This window comes from Rana temporaria, chromosome 2, assembly GCF_905171775.1.
Source record: "Rana temporaria chromosome 2, aRanTem1.1, whole genome shotgun sequence".
Lineage (NCBI taxonomy): Eukaryota > Metazoa > Chordata > Amphibia > Anura > Ranidae > Rana > Rana temporaria.
In genome coordinates, this window is record NC_053490.1 from 115,185,747 (window position 1) to 115,208,922 (window position 23,176).

The window sequence follows — 23,176 nt, forward strand, 5'->3', positions numbered from 1 at the left end:
TGGAGAACCTGTGTAGGCTCCCAAGAGTGATACCAGCTATTCCAGGGTTCCCAGTGTTTATCTATACCAGATTTTCCCCCGGTACCAGATGCAAACATTTGTTCATAGGTACCATGTGTATGGATAATTTGTATTGTCTCGGCCAGGACCGGAGGCAATGGATTCCTCCAATTCCTGACCAAAGCCAATCTAGCTGCCAATAGCACATGGGACAGCAAGGATCTTAGATGATGTGGCACTGAGTCCATTTCCAGGGAAAGCAGGGCCATCCCTGGTCCTGGGGACAAAGTGATGTTGAGTACCTGGTGTATCAGTTTGAATAAAAGATTCCAGTATTGGGTAATTTTAGGACACGCCCATAACAAGTGGTACAAAGTGCCAGTGTTCCCGCAAAGTCTCCAACAAAGGGGAGATCCCCTAGGTGCAAACCTCGATATACGGTAAGGAGTGAGGTACCAACGTGGTAGGAGCTTTTGAAACAACTCCCATAGGTTGGCACTCCTAGTAGATGAATACGTGACCCTGAGTGCCGTTTGCCACTGTTCCTCTTGATACACCTTGTTGAAATCGTTTCCCATTCTTCTGGAATACACACTTATTTTGTAAGAGAGAATAAATCAGCAAAATACCCTTTACGTTGTGTGACCTTGAGACCTCCACTTTAAAGAGAACTTGTTACCAAAAGATAATCATATAGAGGATTTTGTTTTACTATTATAGGGTACTTTTTTGTATAGGGCCGTATTCCAACATTATAACCCCAAACACACCTCCAAGATGACCATTGTCTTGCTAAAGAAGCTGAGGGTAAAGGTTATTGACTGGCCAAGCATGTCTCCAGACCTAAATCCAATTGAGCATCTGTGGGGCATCCTCAAATGGAAGGTGGAGAAGCGCAAGATCTCTAGCATCCACCAGCTCCATGATGTCTTCATGGAGGAGTGGAAGAGGACTCCAGTAGCAACCTGTGAAGCTCTGGTGAACTCCATGCCCAAGAGGGTTAAGGCAGTGCTGGAAAATAAATGGTAGCTACACAAAATATTGACACTTTGGGCCCAATTCGGACATTTTTCACTTAGGGGTGTACTCACTTTTTTTGCCAGCAGTTTAGACATTATTGGCTGTGTGTTGAGTTATTTTGAGGGGACAGCAAATTTACACTGTTATACAAGCTGTATACTCACTACTTTACATTGTAGCAAAGTGTCATTTCTTCAGTGTTGTCACATAAAGATACTGTATATCTGAAAAGTGTGGCGTGCATTTGTATTCCGCCCCCTTTACTCTGATACCTTTACCTAAAATCTAGTGGACAAAACTTGAAGGACTGTAACAGTACCAATGTGTAAAAAGTATCAAAAATGTTTTTATTATACAGAGTAAATTTGTTGGACAAGCATGGAAAAAAATGTACTACAAACAAGACATAAAAGAAAGCACAAAGATGATGATTCTCACCAACCCCACTGCAGTCGGGATGTGAGACTCTCTGTGGCTTCGATGTGGATTGCATTTCACGGGACATAGGCCGCTTCTTCAGGAAAGCATCACACAGTCAAACAATATATATCTGTTACAGTCACATTTTGTCACTCAGTATAGTGGTTCAATAATCTGTTACCACATACCTTAAAGTTTATGCAAGAACGTATCAATCAAATCAAGAGTCGCATATACATATAGTCTTCATACAGTCAGCCGCTACCACTTTCTGAGCAGATGGGATAGTCCACACACAATATTTGGGAGAGCCAAGCTCCTATGTAATCATAACGTGAAAATGTCTGAAATTTATATATCATTTGGGTAACCCAATAACAGGTATACTCCATCAAAATAATACCATATATACCTTGTACTATGGCCAAAGGATGTCACAATGTGGGGTCCCTCATGGTTACAATCTACACCTCCGTGTATCCATTCAGACATGGAGCTGTGACCCGGCCCCACCCCCTCTCTCTCCTGATTGGCTGACTGACTTTGACAGCCGTGGGAGCCAATGGCTCCACTGGTGTGTCTCAGCCAATCAGGAGGCATGTCCCGCATGAGACATTCGTGGACATCACTGGAGAGGGAAGGGGCTCAGGTAAGTAATTAGAGGGGTGATGGAGGGGCTGCTACACACAAGTTTTTTTTTTTTTTATCTTAATGCATCAAGATAAAAAAAACTCTGCCTTTACAACCCCTTTAATGAGTAAAATAAGTATTTGACTCCTGCGCAAAATATGACTTAGTACTTGGTGGCAAAACCCTTGTTGCCAATCAGAGGTCTTGTAGTTGGCCACCAGATTTGCACACAGAGGTATTTTGTCCCACTCATCTTTGCAGATCCTCTCCAAGTCATTAAGGTTTCTAGGCTGACGTTTGATAACTCAAACCTTCAGCTCTCTCCACATATTTTATATGGGATTAAGGTCTGGAGACTGGCTTGGCCACTCCATGACCTTAATGTGCTTCTTCTTGAGCCACTCCTTTTGCTGCATTGGTTGTGTGTTTTGGGTCATTGTCATGCTGAAATGCCCATCTACGATTTTCAATGCCCTGGCTGTGGGAAGGAGGTATCCTATACCACCTAGTTAAAATCTTTTAGCTGGTCTCCTAGACCTTAGTGGCAATAGAGGACTTCTGGGCAAAACTGAGTATTTTCTCCTTTTGTGAATTGGTGGAATGCATAGTGAGATTGGATTACCACTTACAAAGGAACGCGGGAGTGAAATCTCTGTTTTACATTTTTATCAAATCGGAATGGAGACCTTAACAGGGAAGCCACCACTCCCTGTAGTATCACCGACTGTATATATTATTCCATGGGTATTTGTATAAATCCAATGTTTTATTCTATTCCTGCTAAACAATCTCACTCTGGTTGAGTCTCTTATGTTTCAAAAAATTGTTGTGTACTTTTTATGTTGAATTGTTTACCGTGTTATTGGTTTATATTAGGGTTGTCCCGATACTAGTATCGGTATCGGGACCGATACAGAGCATTTGCGCTAGTACTTGTACGCGCACAAATGCTCCCGATGCCTAACCCGATACTTGGTCAGCGGGCGGAGGTTTTGAGCAGAGAGGGCAGGCAGAGTTTGCGAGCGGATATGGCGGGTGGAGTTTGTGAGCTACGAGGGTGGGTGTATGCTGCTCCCCCCCGCAAGCCGCGTCCTCCTCCATGCTCTGTTCCGTGTCCTGTGTTTCCTTCCATGATGCTGCTCTCCCCCCGAGTAATGCTGCTGTCCGCGCTCCGTGTCCCCCTCCTTGCTCCTGCTGTCCTCCTCCATGCTCTGTGTCCCGTGTGCCCTTCCGTGATGCTGCTCTCCCCCCGAGTGATTCTGTTGTCGGTGCTCCGCGTCCCCCTCTGTTTTTTCTGCTGTCCTCCATGCTATGTGTCCCCCTCCGTGATGCTGCTCTCCCCCTCCATGATGCGTGTCCCGTGTCCCCCTCCTGCTGCTGTCCCCCCCCTGTGCTCTGTTTCCCCTCCATGTCCTCCTCCACTCCCTCTGTCCTTGTCAGGATGGAGAGCGGAGGTAGGAGCCACTAAACCCGGCTCCTACATGTTCTGAATGAACAGAATGAGTCATCACTGACTCTGTCCATTCACATAACTGAGCATCGTAACCTGTGTTTACGATGCTTCAGTTTATGAATGGAGAGGAGCCTCTCCTCTCCATTCATTTTAGCTGAGGCTGCAGAGAAAGGGACTAAGGAATCTGTGTCCTTAGTCCCTTTCTCTGTCTCAAAGGTGAGATGTCAGGGGTCTGTTAAGACCCCTGACATTTCACCCAAGCCCCCCACAGTGCTAAAAAAAAAAATTGCAATAAATATAAAAAAAAAATGAATTGTAAATAAAAATAAAAAACACACTCACACCATCCACTCCCCCCCCCCTAAAAAAAAAAAGAGAAGAAAGCATAAAAAAAATGTAAAAAAATAAAATACTGACACTTGCCACTGTCACATGACATTAAAAAAAGTACTTGAAAAAAGTATCGGTACTTGTAGTTGGTCCTAAAAAAGTGGTGTCGGGACAACCCTAGTTTATATAAATAAAGAATTAAAATAAACGGAATAACAATAATTTTTGTATGCAATTTAGCTCATTAATTGTAGGTTCAGCTTGCAGTCCCTTCCTATTTTGTCAGCGTTGTTTATATTACAATGACCTGTATGTTCCAAATTGTGCTTTACTGTAATGATGAAAAGTGCAGTATCATTTAGATGGCTGCTCTGTAGTTATTTTGTCTAGAGCGAGCTATTCATGTCATGTCCCCAGTATCCCTGCTATGCCACATGTCACCAGTAGGAGGGGCTTGCTAGCAGCTGCTTGTAGATTTGAGACGTCTGTCTATAAATATCAATGAACCAATGACTGCCAACACAGGCTATGTGTTCAGCCATTGAACTTGATCGGGTTTTCATCAAACTTCTAATCTCAGTGTCACTCTCCGTTGGAGTTTTACTTTTCTTCAGTTTTTTTCGACTCAGGAAAAGAAAGACAGAAATTGCTGGTTAGTATGTTTTGAATTAATTGTGACTTTAACATTTTAGCTTTATGACATTCAGCAGTAAGAGAAATCAAAAAAAAAAAGTGGCACAAGCTTTTACTGCCTAATTATTGTAGTAAACTGCTTGTAAAAATACATGCTATATATATATATATATATATATATATATATATATATATATATATATATATGTATGTGTGTGTGTGTGTGTATATATATATATAATATATACCGTTGCTTGTTTTTACTTTCAAAAATACTAGTTTCTGGATTGTTAGGCTAATTCAATGGCTTCAATTATGTCTAAGTCACTGATCCAAAACAAATATGCAGATCAGTTTTGACTTTCCGTGTGCTTGTTCTTGGTCAGTGTCTTAGTACAGAAATTATAGAAAGCCAGAAACATGCATTTTCAAGAAGAGCTCAGCAATGACGGGGCCTGTATTTATCCTAGTATACCTTTCTTTTTTTGTAGCAAAATGCTTTGCAGAGTTGGCTGAAACTGACTAAAGAATTTTAGGTTTTGGCCTGGTCAGGAAATGATTAACCCCTTCACGTCTAAGGGTAAAACAAATCTTCATGCCTAAGCACAATTTTGCAACTTGACGTGTTAGTAAAATGGTGCATATCATCACAACCACTTGGTGCATCTAGGTGGATAATACTGCATTTTTTCATGACAAATTGGGCTTTCATTTGGTGGTAAAAGGTAATGGATATCTCCTTTTTATTTTTTATTTATTTTATTATCAAAGGAAAACTGTCCCAAAATAGTAAAACTGTCCTTGACCTTGGCCCAAACACTAACCCTAACCCAGATTAAGGCTTGAACTAGGTATTTTTTACTTTATTTTAATAGTGGTATTTTTTTCCCCCTCTCTGCCAGGAGAGAGAGAGATACAATGTACTGTATTTCTCTCCTCCATTCACAGAGAGAGAAAACATGTGGGAGGGTTTCACAGTTACTGATCACTAAAGCCTCGTACACACGATCAGTCCATCCGATGAAAACGGTCTGAAGGACAGTTGTCCTAGGTTTACCAATTAAGCTGACTGATGGTCCGTCGTGCGTACACACCATCAGTTAAAAAAACGATCGTGTCAGAACGCGGTGACGTAAAACACAACGACGTGCTGAAAAAAATGAAGTTCAATGCTTCCAAGCAAGCGTCGACTTGATTCTGAGCATGCGCGGGTTTTTAACCGATGCTTTTGCATACTAACGATCGGTTTTGACCTATCGGTTAGCAATCCATCAGTTACATTTTAAAGAAACCGAAAGTTAAATAACCTATGGCGCCCACACACGATCGGTTTGGACCGATGAAAATGGTCCATCATCGGTTTAACCTGTCGTGTGTACGCAGCCATTTAGAGGCAATCACAGCAATCAGGTGACCCCGGAATCTGGAGTTCTGGGTCCCAATTGTTAATATGGGGCCCGGCGATCTCGGTGAGACCCCGTTCTCTGTGCTGGGAGCACTCCCACCACAAAGGGAGATACACAAATATGCAGGCTCCACGTAAAAAAAGCCCAGCGCAACTTTGCATATGCTCTTCTTGAAGGAGTTAAATGACAGAACATACTTTTTTTAAATACATTTTGCCTAAAGATTTGGGGTGAATAAATACTGACCAAATGTGGCCATGCATATTACCTAAGGTTTTAAATTTGATTGTCCAATTAACAACAGTAATATCCAATATACTACACATGGACTATGGGATACTTGCAGTATATGAATTAGATTAGACTGAACACTAAGTTTCTATGTGTGGGTTATTATTTACATTTTTAAATTTAATTTGTTTATTTTGCTTAACCACAAAATAATGACAAGCAGCAAATCTGTCTTATAACCGATATGTGCTACAGAAAAATACCAACATTTCTTTAAAAATATTGCAGACTTTGAAAAAATATAAACAGAGCAAACCTTGTCCTGGTTTGAATTTGCCTTAGTACCAAAGTCAGACATACGTCTGCATTTTCCAATGCAGGTACATACATTCCATGAAAAAAAATGTTTCCAGGAATGCACATTGTGGTACTTTCTTAAAAAGTCCTGAGTACTACTTTTATGCATTAACCGTTCACATACTACTCTACTTTAGACCACCTGGACCAAAAACGCAGCTCATCACATCTTTGACAGAATTCCTCTCTACCTATACCTAAGTTGTTTCACACTTTTTTGTTATGTATAATTCCACATGTGTTAATTCATAGTTTTGATGCCTTCAGTGTGAATCTACAATTTTCATAGTCATGAAAATAAAGAAAACTCTTTGAATGAGAAGGTTATACCTTAAACATCAAACATCTCCTGCTACTTGGGGACTTCAACCTCTGGGCCAACTCCTCACAGGTCGCCGACACCTGCATTGACCACTTGGAAGGATTAGGTCTACAGCAACTGGTATGCTGGCCCACACACGTTTCAGGCCACACGCTCGACCTTATCTTCAAACAAAATTTGGATATTAACATACTGGGAAATGAGCCCCTACCATGGACAGATCACCATGCAATCAAAATCACTATAAACGCTCTCTTAAAAATAACGACAAACCCGTTGACAACACACTGGACAAGATCCCAGAAAAACCTCCACTCGGAAGCATGGAGGAGGAGGTGTGATGGTGCTTTGCTGGTGACACTGTTGGGGATTTATTCAAAATTGAAGGCATACTGAACCAGCATGGCTACCACAGCACCTTGCAGCGGCATGCTATTTCATCCATCAGGACAATGACCCCAAACACACCTCCAGGCTGTGTAAGGGCAATTTGACCAAGAAGGAGAGTGATGGGGTGCTGCGCCAGGTGACTACCTCTTGAAGCTCATCAAGAGAATGCCAAGAGTGTGCAAAGCAGTAATCAAAGCAAAAGGTGGCTACTTTGAAGAACCTAGAATATGAAATATATTTTCAGTTGTTTCAGAATTTTTTGTTATGTATAATTCCCCATGTGTTAATTCATAGTTTTGATGCCTTCAGTGTGAATCTACAATTTTCATAGTCATGAAAATAAAGAAAACTCTTTGCCTAGGTTCACACTGCTGCGAATTCAAAATCGCGGTAAAATGCGATTTCGCGGCCACGATTTTGCCGCGATTTGAAATCGCAAAAAGTAGTACAGGAACTACTTTTTGAAATTGCAGATGCGGCGTCGCACTGATTAGGACAGTGCCATTGCCGACAATTGCCGCCGATTTGAGATGCGATTTGACATGTCAAATCGCATCTCAAATCGTTCCAAATCGTACCCAGTGTGAACCAGGGCTCTGAATGAGAAGGTGTGTCCAAACTTTTGGTCTGTACTGTATCTCTCCCCTCTCCTCGAAATCATCAGTAACCAGAATTTACTCTACCATTCCTATGCGGATGACACCCAACTCTACTTTCGTATCAGCAATAAAAAGGATCATTATCTCGGACTAGAGAAATGCCTTACTCTGATAGAAAATTAGATGACGGAGCGTTACCTTAAACTCAATGGCTCAAAAACAGAACTTTTTCTGCTCCACGCCAACCGGAAGAGACTGGCGGCGACAACATGGACACCCCCGCCCATCTTGGGACAAACCATTGCCCCTAGCACCAAAGTCAAAAGTCTCGAAGTCACCTTTGACTCCGACATGACAATGGATGCACAAATAAGTTCAGTAGTCAGCGGATCCCACCATCTGCTGCGCCTGCTACATAGACTCATTCCCTTCATCCCAAAAGAAGACATAGCAGTCGTGGTGGGAACAATAATTAACTCCAGACTTGACTATGCAAAAGTCCTTTACCTCGGACTCCCAAAGTACCAAATTGCTTGTCTACAAGTCGTCCAGAATACGGCGGCACGACTTGTAACAGGAAAAAAACCCTGGGAATCAATCTCTCCCTCCCTCAGGGCCCTCGACTGGCTGCCCTTAAAGACAGAATTACGTTTAAGGCACTATGCCTGACACACAAATGTGTCCCAATATCTATGTGAAAAATTAAAATGTCACAACCCCAATCGCGTTCTCCGATCCACTAACCAAAATCTACTCCAAATACCCAAGGCCCGATACAAGTCCAAAGGAGAACAAAGATTTGCAGTCCAAGGACCTAGACTATGGAACGCTTTACCAACCAGTATCCAAATGGAAGTGAATCACCTGGCCTTCAGGAAAAAAATCAAAACCCATCTATTCTGAAGGCAAAATACGGTAGGAAATGGATACCAAGCGCCCTGAGGCGATTCAGTTCGCATGTGTTGCGTTATACAAGTTTCTCGCTCAACCTGTAATTTGCATCTCAAGTCGGTTGTATGGGATCCCAAAACATGCCTCAGTGTGTGTTTATAGATACTGCATACATCTCCAAGACCAGGGTTCGACAAAACCCGGGTGCCAGGTTGCAATTGTGACAAGAATTAGCGACCTGGTGCCTGGGGCGGCACAGCTGGTGTATCATGTGTCTCCGTGCGCCCTCACATCCCCCGCCCGCCGCAAGATCGCTACCCCAGAGCAGCGGCCTTCTGCAGGCCTATGGTTCCTTCTGTGATCTAGCGCCATCTTGTGGTGGCCGTTGGTATGACAAGACAACCAGCAATGCTAATGGAGCTTCCCCTGTCTGTTTTCACTGCCATCTCCTTCCCTCTAAATAGAACCCCCAAACATATTATATATATATATATATATATATATATATATATATATATATATATATATATATATATAATAATTTTTTTATTCTAACACCCTAGAGAATAAAATGGCGGTCGTTGCAATACTTTCTGTCACACCGTATTTGTGCAGCGATCTTACAAGCGCACTTTTTTGGGAAAAAATACGTTTTTTTTAATTAAAAAAACAAGACACCAGTAACATTAGCCTAATTTTTTTTTAATATTGTGAAAAATAATGTTACACTGAGTAAATTGATACCCAACCTGTCACGCTTCAAAATTGCGTCTGCTCATGGAATGGCGACAAACTTTTACCCTTTAAAATCTCCATAGGCGAGGTTTAAAAAAATTCTACAGGTTGCATGTTTTGAGTTGGAGGAGGTCTAGGGCTAGATTTATTGCTCTCGCCCTACCAATCATGGCGATACCTCACATGTGTGGTTTCAACATCGCTTTCATATGCGGGTGCTATTTACGTATGCGTTCGCTTCTGCGTGCGAGCTTGGCGGGATGGGGCGCGTTCCTGGCTCCTAAATGTTTTAGCTGGCTCCTAGATTCCAAGCAAATTTGTCAAGCCCTGTCCAAGATTTGTGAGTGGCACATGCAGGACAAAGCGATCAGTTGACTTAAATGCTGGTCCCATGGGTGCTAATGCTTACCATCCCTATGCTTCCCTGGTACTCTGTTTACCCTGAAATGTGACATTTCCAGTATGGCTGAGCATTTGACCAAATACCCTTCTACCCAAGTGACAATGAATGACTATTGGCTGCTTGGGCACCCATCGCTGTCAAAGAGGGATTATTAAAATAATTCTCAGTTGCTATTTGGAGTAAGAGGACTTATCACTCTCACTGGTGAATGGAGTGACAGGTAAGTATAGAACCTTGCAGGGGCAGCAGTTAAAGTGAACTCATTGCTTTGCCTTGCATGGAAAGGTTTTTAAGTCCCTGTTCATTCATCTGCATTTGTATTGCAGTTAAAAGATGGAGAAACTGCATGCTTGTTTCCATGTCATTACAGATAACAGATAAGGGAAAATTCTGGACAGCCGCACTCCAAAAATTAGCCTTTCTTGTAAACAGATATCAAAAATACATGCAACAGCAAAATATAGGACAGGAGTACTAATGTGTTTCACACTTTCAGCGGTGCTTAATCATAACTATGATTTAAGCACTGTTGAAAGTGTGAAACGCATCAGAATTTTCCCTTACCTGATTGCTATATGCATAGCCTGAACCTGAAGAGATTTGTTTCCACTGATCCAGCTGGAGCTGTAGCCTCCCTTCCCCTCATTACAGTCAACACTACTACTCAATAGCACTGCTATCCTTGCATTTTTGTCTAGAGCAGTGGCAGTTGGTGCTCCATTAGGTGTGGGGGGTGGCAGATAGACCTGACCACGACCCCCCCCCCTCAAGCCAGCCCACCACCGCACTCCAGACACCCCCTCCCCCAGGTCCCCGTCTCTGTTACCCTGTGCTGCTATCTCTGGATGGAGGATGCTTCCCAGATCTGTACTAATCTCCGGCTGGAAGCAGATAAGTTTATAGAGCGCTTACCGCCCTGCTCCTCCTGGCGGCTGGTGGGTCGGTCGGCCGGTTGGTTTTACCCTGCGTCTTCTCTTCAGCATCACGGCGGCCGTGTGTCTCCTCTTAGGCCAATAGGATCACTTCTCCTTTCTGCCAGTTGGGAATTGGGTCTCGGGACCTGCTTCCTGATTGGCCGGGAGGACAACCTGTTGAAATCCATGCGTTTGGCCAGAGCTCTTTTTTTTAAGCAGCAGAACTACATATAACATACGTGAAGAAAACAATGCATGCCTTTTATTGAAAGTTCTTTCTCTCTCTGTAAAATGTAAAAACATGCTTGAGAATCCTTAAATTGTGAGTAATATGATACAATTTAGATTCTCTTTGCAGGAAAGTGCTGGTCATTAATAACTAGGTTTAGTTATGATGTCAAATAATATTGTAAACAACATCTCCAAATGAGTTTGCAAAGAGAATGTGCAGAAAAAAACATTTTGTTTTCATTTTAGATTAGATAAATTTTTTACCTCCTGCCTGATATCTGTGAAGGGACCTCTTCATGTGCTAGTCCTGCTGTGACCATTAAGGCTCTGCTATAAGCTGATATTTCTGCTTTTCTAACATGTTCTCTTTATATTGCTAAGAAGAATCTTGAAGGAGATCAGTGACATTATAATGCCGGTGTCGGCATCTCATTAGCAAACCCTTTCATGAAACATACAGAAAACACACAAGGAGGAACCAGGAGCTTATGGCCCAATAGCATCTCCACAGTGAGCTAACACACATTACTTGCATTGTAGTGTCATTCATTTTGAATGACACCCCAACACATCAAGGTAACGCACATGCGTTGCACCATGCCACAACACACCATAGTGTGTTGCATTTCAAATTTAGATGTGCCCCTTTTTTTTGGTGTTTTGCCAGCCTATTGAATTCAGTGGGCTGTCTCAATACACACATGTTGATGTGCAACATAATGCACATTAACGCACCACATAAATGTAACTAGGCCCAACTTAAACAGCTGAACTAGAATAGCGTGGATCTATCGTGGTAAAAACCTAATATGGGTCCAAATGATTCTGTAGTGAAATTATATATTTTTTTCTACTTATATATTTATACGTTTTTAAGTTTCTTAAAAATCTATGAAACAAATTTAAAGTGGAGTTCTACTTTATTTTTATTTAATTTAAGCTGTCAGTTTTGATTACAAATAAAGCTTACAGTGACTAGAATGGATACAACATGTTGTAAAAATATCATCATGTATTATGTGTATATTGAACTAATAGTAATACGTACTGTAAGTTAGGGATTTTATTTAGTTATGTATTTAGGTGAAATCTTTCAGGATCTGAGTGAAGGAAGTACGAACTTGGCATATCTGTAGCTACCATTGACATAGCAACAGGTTCATTATTAAGCATCACAATTCAGTGTGCTCAGAGTGATTTGTCAAGGGTTTAAAATGTTTGGCTGTAACTTCTGCTGTACATGACCAGCTTACTAAGTGCTATTTGCTGTCAAGAATTGTTTTTTTTTTTTCAAACCAACCAAGATTTGTGAATTATCGATAATTTTCTGTGTTCTCTGCGTTTCAGCCCATATTTAACCCACAGAGCATTTTAAGAAGTACAGAATATTAATTATATGTGATACCATGACGGTTAACCTAGATGAATATTCAATGTTGCTATGTAACCCTTCCATTGCATGTTAACTAAGAATTTTTGTTTTTGCTAACAGATAGCCTGGAAGAGCAGGACTTTGCTGTTGCCAGCTTCAGTGACTTACAGAAAGGTGACTTATTTTTTTTATTATACTTATTGTTTGATTTAAAACTCATCAAAACTGTAAACGCATGGTTGTTGTATCTCGTTATACAAAAAATATTTGTTTATTGGTAATTAGCTTTTATGATTGCTTGCTTATGGTTGTTAGAAGCAATATGTGTTCATGTTTTGTCAATGTTTTCAAAAAGTTAACATCTGAAGACCCATTTGCACCATACGCATAGGGCATAGACGGACATTTTGCCTTATGTTCGTTCAGTTCACACCAATGCACTGAGTGGGTGTGTGCTGAAAAAGGTAGGACATATTGTCTTTTCAATGCTTTCAATGCCAGCTCCCCCTTAAACTTAGTCTTCTCTCAATCCAGCGCTGTCCCATCTGCAGCAGCTCTTCCCCCTTCTTCCTGTATTCACAGGAGGCTCTGATGGAGGGAGCAGGGGACAGGACCGAGCCGCACTGTGTGTGTCTAAGCACGCAAACGGCACGGCTTGTAAGTGCGCTTGCAGAAGTGCCTCCACAGTAGCCAGCTTGCTATGGGGGCTCCTCAGAACAGAAGTTAAGGGTCTGCTCTGTACAAAACCATTGCACAGAACAGTTAAGTAAATCATCTTTTTTTATTTGAAAAAAATAAAAGTTTACAACCGCTTGAATGTAATGTCATTTTGTGTCATTTCATTAAAGTTAGAAAAAAAAGGTAGAGTGTGATGCGTTGCTAAAACACACCGGATTGCACCTACACCACTCACACCAGCAGGTGCATGTTTGTATAGAGTATGTAATAAATAATAATTGCTGATGCCAATTTGAGATAAGCATAGGGCTGCATTCACATTGTAACGCCGCGTATGCAGCGTATTTTTCCCGCGATTTGTTTGACTTTTTTTTTTTTTTCACAAATTATTTCCATTGCTGTCTATGCCCGAATGCCAATGCCGCCTGAAAAAAAGGGTCCGGGACTTGTTTTCAGGCGGCAGGCGTACGGCGTTTCGGCGTGAGATGTGAACCATCTCATAGACAGCAATGGAAATTCGCCCCTCCAGCGTATCGAGCGTCGCGCTTCAGGCGTTTTGTCGCCTAGGTGTGAATGCAGCCTTAGGCTATGAGAGATGGTTCACATCTCACGCCGAAACTCCGAACACCTGAAAACAAGTCCCGGAACCCTTTTTTTCAGGCGGCATTGGCGTTCGGGCATAGACGGCAATGGAAATAATTTGTAAAAAAAAAAAGTTAAACAAATCGCGGCAAAATACGCCGCATACGCGGCGTTACAATGTGAATGCAGCCTAAGAGGCAGAGGTAAAAGTATCTTTTGACAAATCTTAGCAAGATTTGCTGAACGAGAGAAATCTACAGTATAGCTAAATTGACAGCATTATATAAGTACCTGTAACTGATAAATGAAATAAAACAGTGTGAATGGATAAATCTCCCCTTCTGGCTATTGTATTCTGACAGCAAGGATTTGTGGCTCTTAGAATACTTGAACAATGACTACAGCTGATTGGTTGTCACTTTGTCACTGTTTTAGACTTTTTTTTTTTTTCAGCTCCTTTTGATTTCTTAGCCAAAGTTTGTTGAGCCAGGTGGTGTTAGCAGGTCCACTAATGGCTCAAAGTTTGGCTGACTCAGAATCGAACCATGTATGGCCAGCTTTAGATACCTATCCATTTGTTTGTTTTTAGCCTTCCCCCTTGCAACGAAACTGTTTGGCACCCCGATTAGGTGCCCACAGTCTGGGAGTGGTGGATGCCGGCCTCCCTCCCCAACAGTTAGCCGGAGTGGATGATGTGGGGCCCAGTTTGTGCTGGAGCTAGTGCCACCTAGTATCTTGGGTATAATATGCTGCTATAATACCTGACTCCTGGCTCCAGACTGGATGAAGCTATGTCTTGATGGAAGCACCCAAGTGGGGTGCTAGATGGTCCCGTCACACCCCTCCCTGCAAATACTTTATTTCATTTTATTGCTGCTTTGTCTTTGTTAAAGCGATTTTAATCTTCATTCTTGTCATATGAATAACAACTTAACTGGGTACTGTGTTTAGTAATGGAGACCTCATTTAAAGGTGAAGTTTGCCTTTTGGAGCATGTTACATCCATTTTTAGGGCGTGACGTGTAACATACTCCAGCCCCTTCGGCTGCTGATTAATGGTGCAATGCTTTGCAGGCTCCTAAGAAAAAAAATTCTAATTGTTTTACCTTCAAAAACAAAAGATGAACTTAAAGTGGACCAAAAGACAGTATACCTGGCTCCAGCCTTCTCCCTCTACCACAACTGTATTTTTTTTTTTAGGGGTTTTTATTATTTTTTTTCACCTAGGCTAGAATGACGTTACAAACACCTGTGCAGATGTGCTGACCTTTGGGAACATCTGTGAATTTGCGGTTTTCCATGTGCAAACACGCCATAGTGAAGGATGTCCAGGACCTCTTTTCCTGTGCATGCATGAGCACAACTCAGCATAGATGCATCGCGGGTCTCTGCCAAGTTCCGATGGCCGGGCAGAGACTTTCGGCACATGCATCGGACTATTGAAAGGGGCCTGAAGTTCCTCTTTAAGCTGGCCATTGATAACTGGGATTTTGACTGATTTAGCAGGAATCAGACAAAATTCTAACTGTGGGTGGCCCTGTCAGCACCACTCAGTTCAGCAAAAGTTGATTTAAAAATCCACTGAACCAGGCAGAAAATACTATTAAATGTAATCGCCATTCAGGTATTCAGGCAGCCGTGAATGCTGTAGCTGCCTTAATTCATTAGCCGGTAGTGGAGATTCCTCTATCCTCACTGGTTACTGTGGATGTATACATTAACAGTATTCTCTCGTTCAGCTTGTGGACTATTTTGGCTCAATTTCATGCCAGTTTGGAGAACAGTGATGAGATGTTCTGACCTAATAAAATACCAAAATGCAATCTCACTTACAAATTCAGACAGTGGTATAAACCCAGGATTTACTGATTGAGATTGGTGCAAGACCCTCTTGCTACAATATTATTAATGTCTCAGACTGACTTTAGATAACATAGCAGGGTACTAGCTTAGTCAATGTTTTATTTATTAAAGAGACACTGACAAATTATTGTTTTTTTCGGATGATTTTTTATTTCTACCAGTTTGTTATGTTATTGAGTTGATGTGATTCACCATAACCTCTCTCGCCTCCAAGCATTAGAAATGAATATCGCATGCACCAATATTTGTGTTTGTTTAATTGCCTGTTTTAAGCAGACGTTGACTGGACTGCACGTGAATAAAGGATTATGTTTGGCTGACACGGCATAGAAAGTAACCTGTAGTGACATTTTGACTTGTCATTCTGGGAAGCCTGTAATGCTGGGGATAGTGTGACTTACAAAACACTGCAGGCTCTTCTCTCTACCTCACTCCACGAGCTTCTCAGAGGCACACAGTGTGTCCCTAGCTGGTTTCATGCAATATTTTGTCTTGACTTACAGAAAACGAAATGCTGGGGAAAGATAAGCACCATGAAGCCCAAACTCTGGGAATCGGTAAAGCTATTGCAGTTCTTACATCAGGAGGAGATGCACAAGGTAATCCAGTTTTTTTTAATCTCAAGTATAGCTTTTAGATGTCTATTGTCTACCAAACTATTAATAATAAATAAAAATTGACTAGACATTTTAGACACCGAAAGAGAAAAAAGACACTAAAAACGACAACTTGCCTAGGAAGAAATGAGTATGCTAGCTGTCAGTCCTTAGAATCTATTCAGCTATTTTGGATTCTGGATTTCTGATGCTTTTCTCTATCACTCGTCACTGCTGGCCATCTTTGGTCATGCTGTCTTTAATTTTTTTCAGCCCCAGTGTCAGACTAACTATGCAACCTACCAAAAGATTCTTTAATGACATACCAGTTCTGTTGAGTTATGTAATGTTTGTCATTTTATTACAGATAAAAGGATACTCAGTTAACATTCATAAATGTTTTGATGCCTACAATAATTTTTTTCACATTAGCTATTTAAAGTGTCTCTAAAACCACCTTTTTCCAGTTTCAGATAGAGCGGAGAAGTTTAGAAATTGATGGGAGATACAACATTTTACAGTTGTCACCATGACAGGAACAGAGGGGAAAAATTCCCCTATGTTTAATGCCTCAGAGAGGGATTTCCCTTAACTTTGGAGATATTTTCTCACTCCTCAGGAATTGAAGATGAGAAATCTCCCCAAAAGGACACAAACAGCAACAATAATTAAATAAAACTGGGTTTTTAACATCAGGTATACAATACTTTCAATTGGGACTAACAAAACAAGTAAAGTCTGCTGATTCACCTAAGGCCCCTCCCACATTAGAAATCACTGCAGTAAACTTAAAAGAAAAAACAAACCCTGTGGATAAAAAAAGTTGGCTAATATACTTGCCTTTCGTACTGTAGGGAATGATGGCACCACCCTACAATGAGATCATGAGGAATGCTGAGTAGCACAAATCTTGTGAAATGACGATCCAGCACAATGCAGTAGACCCCTCTAAAAATATTTGGGCTGTTTGGGGGATCTCGCCAGAAGTATAATGATGTCCTCCTTGCTGGTTGCAGATATTATCTAACTTGCTTGCTCAAATGTGTTGTATCTTCTTCTTTTTTTTTTTGGGCATCATTTTGCAACAACTTCTCGGCCTTTTGGCTAAGATCAAGTGTAGTATCTGTTCTTATCAGTTGCCAATAGGTGGTGCTAAGCTGACTGTCCCCGGTACCCTGTGGCAGGGGGAAAGGGATGGCAGTCGGCGGACGCTAAGCCTGTTGGTGTGGAGGTGGAAGCCTTCTGATTTGGACAGAGAGGCATGAGGTCGAAGCCAAGAGGCCGGGTCCCTGGCCGTTGGCCTGGATTTGGTGGTAACTGCCCAGTCAGTTGTTCTGGAGGGAACCCTTGCTTCTCCTTTAACCGGGATGGAGCGGGTAGTACTTCCAGAATGTGATTAGGTGGGAGAGATAGGGGTTGTGGGTAGAGTCTGCGTCAGTAGGCTCTCCCCAACCTCTTCTCCCACCTTCCTGGCTGGGAAGGGTGCTGCCTGTCCGGACCGGGGGCTAGGGACCGTTGAAAAGCCCGTGGAGATTGTGCCCCTGGAGTGGCAGTCCAGGGGTGCCATACATTGCACGAGTGTTTGAGGGGCACTCATCGTGTGGCACCTTTCGGTCACTGATCTCCACAACACACTTTTCACACCTGCCGCTTGGGCCGGGCCTTTTGGCTAGGACCAGTGGAATTTTTATCCTGGCCGGAGGGCCGGCCAATGTATTTCACATTGGTCACTTTCCTCACCTTCCCATCTTCCTTTTCCCCACTTTCTTTTATTATTTTTCCCCGTGTGTTGTTTTGTTTGTCACTTTTTGTGTGGTGCTTGCACTTTATGTGTGGCGAGTAGGGTGCTGGTCCTCGGGCCGGTCTCTGAAAGTCTTGGGAGTTGGTGGACTCGGCCTTCTGGTTAGGTTCACCGGCTCTCATGGGGTCTCCCTTCGGGGGAGCCTCACCGAGGAGGGTTCTGTTTCGGCAGTCCCTCTGAGGATGTTGGGTCCTTGTGGCTTCGGCTGCTTGAACCAAGATGGGTCCTTGTGGCTTCGGCTGCTTGGACCACAGTTTACTCTTTTCCCTGCCAGGAGCCTAACGCCCCGGGGGATCAGAGACGGGTCCTTTTCGGAGGACCACTGACGTTTGCACCCGTCGCAGTTTTTTGTGATGTCACTCTTTATGTGTGTGCACATTTTTCCCTGCACCGGGTGGAGTTTTTGGGTTGTGTTTTGCACGCCACAGGCTTTTCAACAGAAAAAAAAATCATTTTGCAACAACTCCAAGCCTTTACTTATTGTAAACTGATATCTTATTCCTACCTGAAAAGACTGAATGATCCATCATAAAATCTGTCAGTCACAAGCAAGGACATTTTTAAGAAGAGAAAATAAACAGTTCAATAATTGACATTTACATACAAAACACTGGCTATAGTGACAGTTTAACTTGCATACAGTGAATTTTAGCTGATCCATGCAATAAAACCTTTTAGTATGTTAAAAACATTTTAAATTAAAAAGATAAAAAAAACAGCATATAAATGAAAGTAACATTTTGTACTATGATTTCACCCTTAAGGACGTAAAGAGCAAATGAGGAGGGCGCAGTGCAGTCATGTGTAGGTGCCATACAGTACAAAGTTGGCCATACACTAGTTGACTATTCAAATGAACATTCAAATTATTATTCTCATGAATACATTTGATTGCATGAGGAATGTCATTTGAAGATGCTTCAAAAAACATTTGCTTTTAACCCTTGATTTTGGAGTGAACAGATTTTACTGAATAAAAACCACACTCACTGTTACAAATTCATTTGTTTGAACTCCCGATATATACACAAAGATTTTCCTACTTTTTCCAAATGCCTCAGAAAAAAAAGGGAGTAGCACTTTGTCTATCTAGATGACTTTCGTTTATTGAAACTAAAGTTCTTATAGATAAGAAGGGGCGCTATCTTTTTGTGAAGGGACATCTGGGAGAGAACTTGGTGACTTTCTTGGTTTACTATGCTCCTAATGCAAACCAATAGCCTTTTTTTGCTCTTTGCTTCAGTCCTTAGCACCTAAATTTGAGGGGGATGTCATATTAACAGGTGTTTCTAACATAGCCTTATACCACGTATTTGATAAATCACATGCTGTTGCGCTTCGATCCCCCACTAAACAAAGTCGTAAATTTGCTTAATTGCTATATTACTAGGAACTTTTTTGATGCTTAGTGGAGTGCTAATCCCACCTTGAGAGATTGCTCGCATTTTTTTAGAGCTCATAACATTTATTCTCAAATTGACTTTGTATTTCTTCTCTCAGGACTCTTACCTAAATTGCGCTTTGCTAAAATAATCTCTTCTTCCTGCAATGAATTGGGTTTTGCACAAGGCCTCTGTTAGAGGGTTTTTTATCCAGTTGTCCTCCAGACTTAAAAAATCCTGTGATTAATTGACATTTGCTATAAATAAGTTAATAAGAAGCTCTAGCCACCAAATATACAAACTCCCCGTCCTCCGATTTGTTAACCAAACTTGAACAAGCACACTTGGAACTTAACATTTATCTTGCTACAAAAACAGAAAAGCAATTACAGTGGACAAATTATAAATTTTTTACTTGGCGTGGGATCTCTATTGACACATCAACTCACCCCTAGACACTCTTATTTGTCTCTCCCCAAAATTAGACTTTCGGGGGGCCATATATCTCAGGATCCCCCAAAAAATCTTCAAAAATGTCACAATTTTTATGCTGATCTATATGGTCAACACCTAGATTCTGCCCCTTCGTCTATTAAAAATTTCTTGGGGAACCTTCCTCTCCTATCTATTTAGGAAGCTCAAAGGGAGCTCATGGACCAGCCTTTTACCGATTAATCATACCATTAAGATGCTATCGTTGCATAAGTCACCAGGCCTTAATGGTCTTCCTAATAATTATTCTAAAACGTTTTCTGAACAGCTGATCTCATATATGGCTCTTTTATTTAACTGGGATGGTGGAGTGGTTCCTCTGGACAAAAATAAGACCTATATAAGTGTTATTCTCAAACCTAATAAAGATTCTACTGACATTCTAAATAATTGCATTCTAAATTGCATTCTAAATTGCCAACCAATTTTGTTAATTAACTGTGATTTAAAAACTCTTACAAAACTTTTGGCCTTAAGTCTTAATACTTTTTTGGCACAGTATATCCATAAAGATCAGTCAGAATTTTTTACTGGATGCCAAACATTAGATCAGATTTGTAGGTCCATAACACTGATCTCCGTGGTACGTGCAAATTGGAATGCTCCTCTTACTCGGGAACCTATGCTTCTCTCGTTAGATCTCCATAAGGCTTTTGATGGCTTAAATTGGTATTACCTATTTACCACCTTAGAGACCTTTGCGTTCAGCTCTACGTTTCTCTCTTTAATAAAAACTTTATATAGCACTCCCTTGGCTCAAGCACTCATAAATATAAATCATCATAATTTCCTATTCGACGCAGTATGAGACAGGTCTGGCCCCTCTCTCTTTTACTTTTTGCATTACCATTTGAGCCCCTAGCTATGGAGATTTACTCCCACCCCAACATTCATGGTGTCTGCGGTGCTGAACAAGAACATATAAATGCATATTTTTTGCCGATGATGTCCTTATGTATATTACTAATCCTCAAGTCACTTTGCCTAATTTACTATCTCTACTGGATTAATTTTCGTAACTTTCTGGCCTTTCCCTGAACTCTCAGATAACAGCTGCTTATCATTTTTACTTATAATTTTCAGTGGGTGCAACACTCCCTTCCATATTTAGGGATTCAGTTAACATCCTCTATTGAAACTCTTTATAGGGCCAATTATCCCCCGCTTTTCAAAAGACGTTGAGAAGACCTTATTAATTGCGCAAATTATTCTTAGAATTGATTCTGCCAAACCAAGATAATAAAAAATTATGTTTTTACCCAGGATACTTTACTACTATAGAACATAACCAATAGCAGTCTCGAGAGGAGCCTTCAGTATCTGCAAGCTGAGGTTTTCTATTTTATATGGGGTAACAGAAAACCTTGAATGAATAAACTGACATTATATGCATCAAAACAATGAGGTAAGCTTGGTCTTCCCAATCTACAAGCCTATTTTCAAGCTGCTCAAATTGCCCAACTCGCTTATACTGAATGAATGAATGAAAAACGTATATAGCGCGGCACATGCAAACTGAATCGCCTCTACTACTACTGCTAAAGGATCTACACCTCTTTAGGTCTCCATTGAGGCATTCTTCTGTTGTCCCTTTGCCATAGGATCGCTACTGTGACTTCCTAGCCATTTTATGCCCTCCTATATTAGGTCCCACCTTATCACACTCATTAGCCATCATAAACAGAGTGTGTCACTGCAAATCTCTATCACCCCTGCATACACCATTAGCCCCTCTTTTATACAACCTAGAGTTTCCACCTGGGCTGGCACCTGAATCGTTCCAGTGGTAGCTCAACAAAGGGTTGCAAAGGATTGGTGATTATCTTAAAGCGGAGCTCCACCCTAAAGTGGAACTCCCGCTGATCGGATCCCTCCCCCCTCCCGTGTCACATTTGAACCTTTCAGGGGGGAGGGGGTGCAGATACCTGTCTAAAGACAGGTATTTGCACCCACTTCCGGCCACAGACTGTGGGCAGGACGTCACCTCCCATCCCCCCCCCCCCCGTTGTGTTCTGGGAACACCTGGTTCTGCTGGACCTAAGCGCTGCTTTTGACACAGTAGACCATGGATTGCTACTGAGACGACTAACAGAAGTCGCCGGAGTCTCAGAAGATGCCTTACCATGGTTCTCCTCTTTTCTAGGAAACCGATCACAAACAGTGAAACTGGGATCCTTCACGTCAGAAAAACGCACGGTGTCATGTGGGGTCCCCCAAGGATCCCCCTTATCACCAGTGCTGTTTAATATCTATCTTCGTCCTCTCTTTGATATTATCAGTAGCCATGAACTACTTTATCACTCTTATGCAGACGACACGCAGTTGTATTTTCGCATCTGCCACAAAAAGGATCATCATCTAAGTTTAGAGAATTGTCTCTCTTCAATAGAAAACTGGATGACTAAGAGTTATCTCAAACTCAATAGTGCTAAAACAGAACTCTTTATCTTCGATGCCAGTCGGAAGAAATCACCGACAACAAACTGGACACCATCTCCCATTCTGGGACAAATCATCGCCCCTAGCTCCAAAGTCAAAAGTCTGGGAGTCACGTTTGACACCTTCATGACAATGGACGCACAAATAGGGTCAGTAGTCAGCGGGGCGCACCATTTGATGCGCCTACTACGCAGACTGATTCCATTTATTCCCAAAGAAGACTTAGCAGTCGTGGTGGGATCTATCGTGAATTCCAGACTGGACTATGCAAATGCCCTTTACCTCGGGCTACCCAAGTACCAAATCGCTCGTCTCCAAGTCGTACAGAATACGGCCGCTAGACTGGTGACTGGGAAAAAATCTTGGGAATCAATCTCACCTTCACTGAGATCCCTTCACTGGCTGCCAGTGAAAGACAGAATTGCATTCAAAGCACTCTGCCTGACACATAAGTGCATCCATGGGAAGGCTCCTAGATATCTATGCGACAAGATCAAACCGCACAATTGCAGCCGCATTCTGCGTTCCACCGACCAAAATCTGGTCAAGGTTCCTATAACCAAATACAAGTCCAAAGGAGAAAGAAGGTTTGCTTTCCAGGGCCCCAGGCTTTGGAATGCTTTACCAACCAGCATTCGGTTGGAGCAAAACCACCTGTCTTTCAGAAGGCAGATCAAAACCCTGCTTTTCTGAAAGGCATGAGACACTAACAACAAGCGCCCAGAGGCGATTCAGTTCGCATGTGCCGCGCTATATAAGTTTTTCATTCATTCATTCATTCAGAGCACAGCGGGAGCCAATCAGCAGGCGCAGCGCGACTCGCGCATGCGCCATAGGGAACCGAGCAGTGAAGCCGGAGCGCTTCACTTCCTGGTTCCCTCACCGAGGATGGCGGGGGGGGGGGGGCAGCAGAGTGACGAGCAATAGTTTGTCCTCTGCTGCGGACGGTGCTGGACTCCAGGACAGATAAGTGTGCCGATATTAAAAGCAGCTGCAGTATTTGTAG

General features: G+C 42.0%; 1 protein-coding gene and 1 pseudogene across 2 annotated transcripts in view; both read left to right on the forward strand.

The window, feature by feature from the left end:
- Positions 1–23,176, forward strand: part of LOC120929398 (ATP-dependent 6-phosphofructokinase, muscle type) — a 150,017-nt gene that overhangs the window by 10,411 nt on the left and 116,430 nt on the right. Inside the window, exons 1-3 of one of the 2 annotated variants that reach the window (XM_040340801.1) lie at positions 4,359–4,505; positions 12,458–12,511; positions 15,964–16,059. In XM_040340801.1, the coding sequence (XP_040196735.1) occupies positions 4,382–4,505; positions 12,458–12,511; positions 15,964–16,059 (274 nt within the window). In that variant the 5' untranslated portion in view covers positions 4,359–4,381. Of the gene's footprint in view, positions 1–4,358; positions 4,506–12,457; positions 12,512–15,963; positions 16,060–23,176 lie in introns of those variants that run through there. The other variant, XM_040340800.1, reaches the window with a different exon arrangement.
- Positions 17,141–17,271, forward strand: LOC120929947 (annotated as a pseudogene).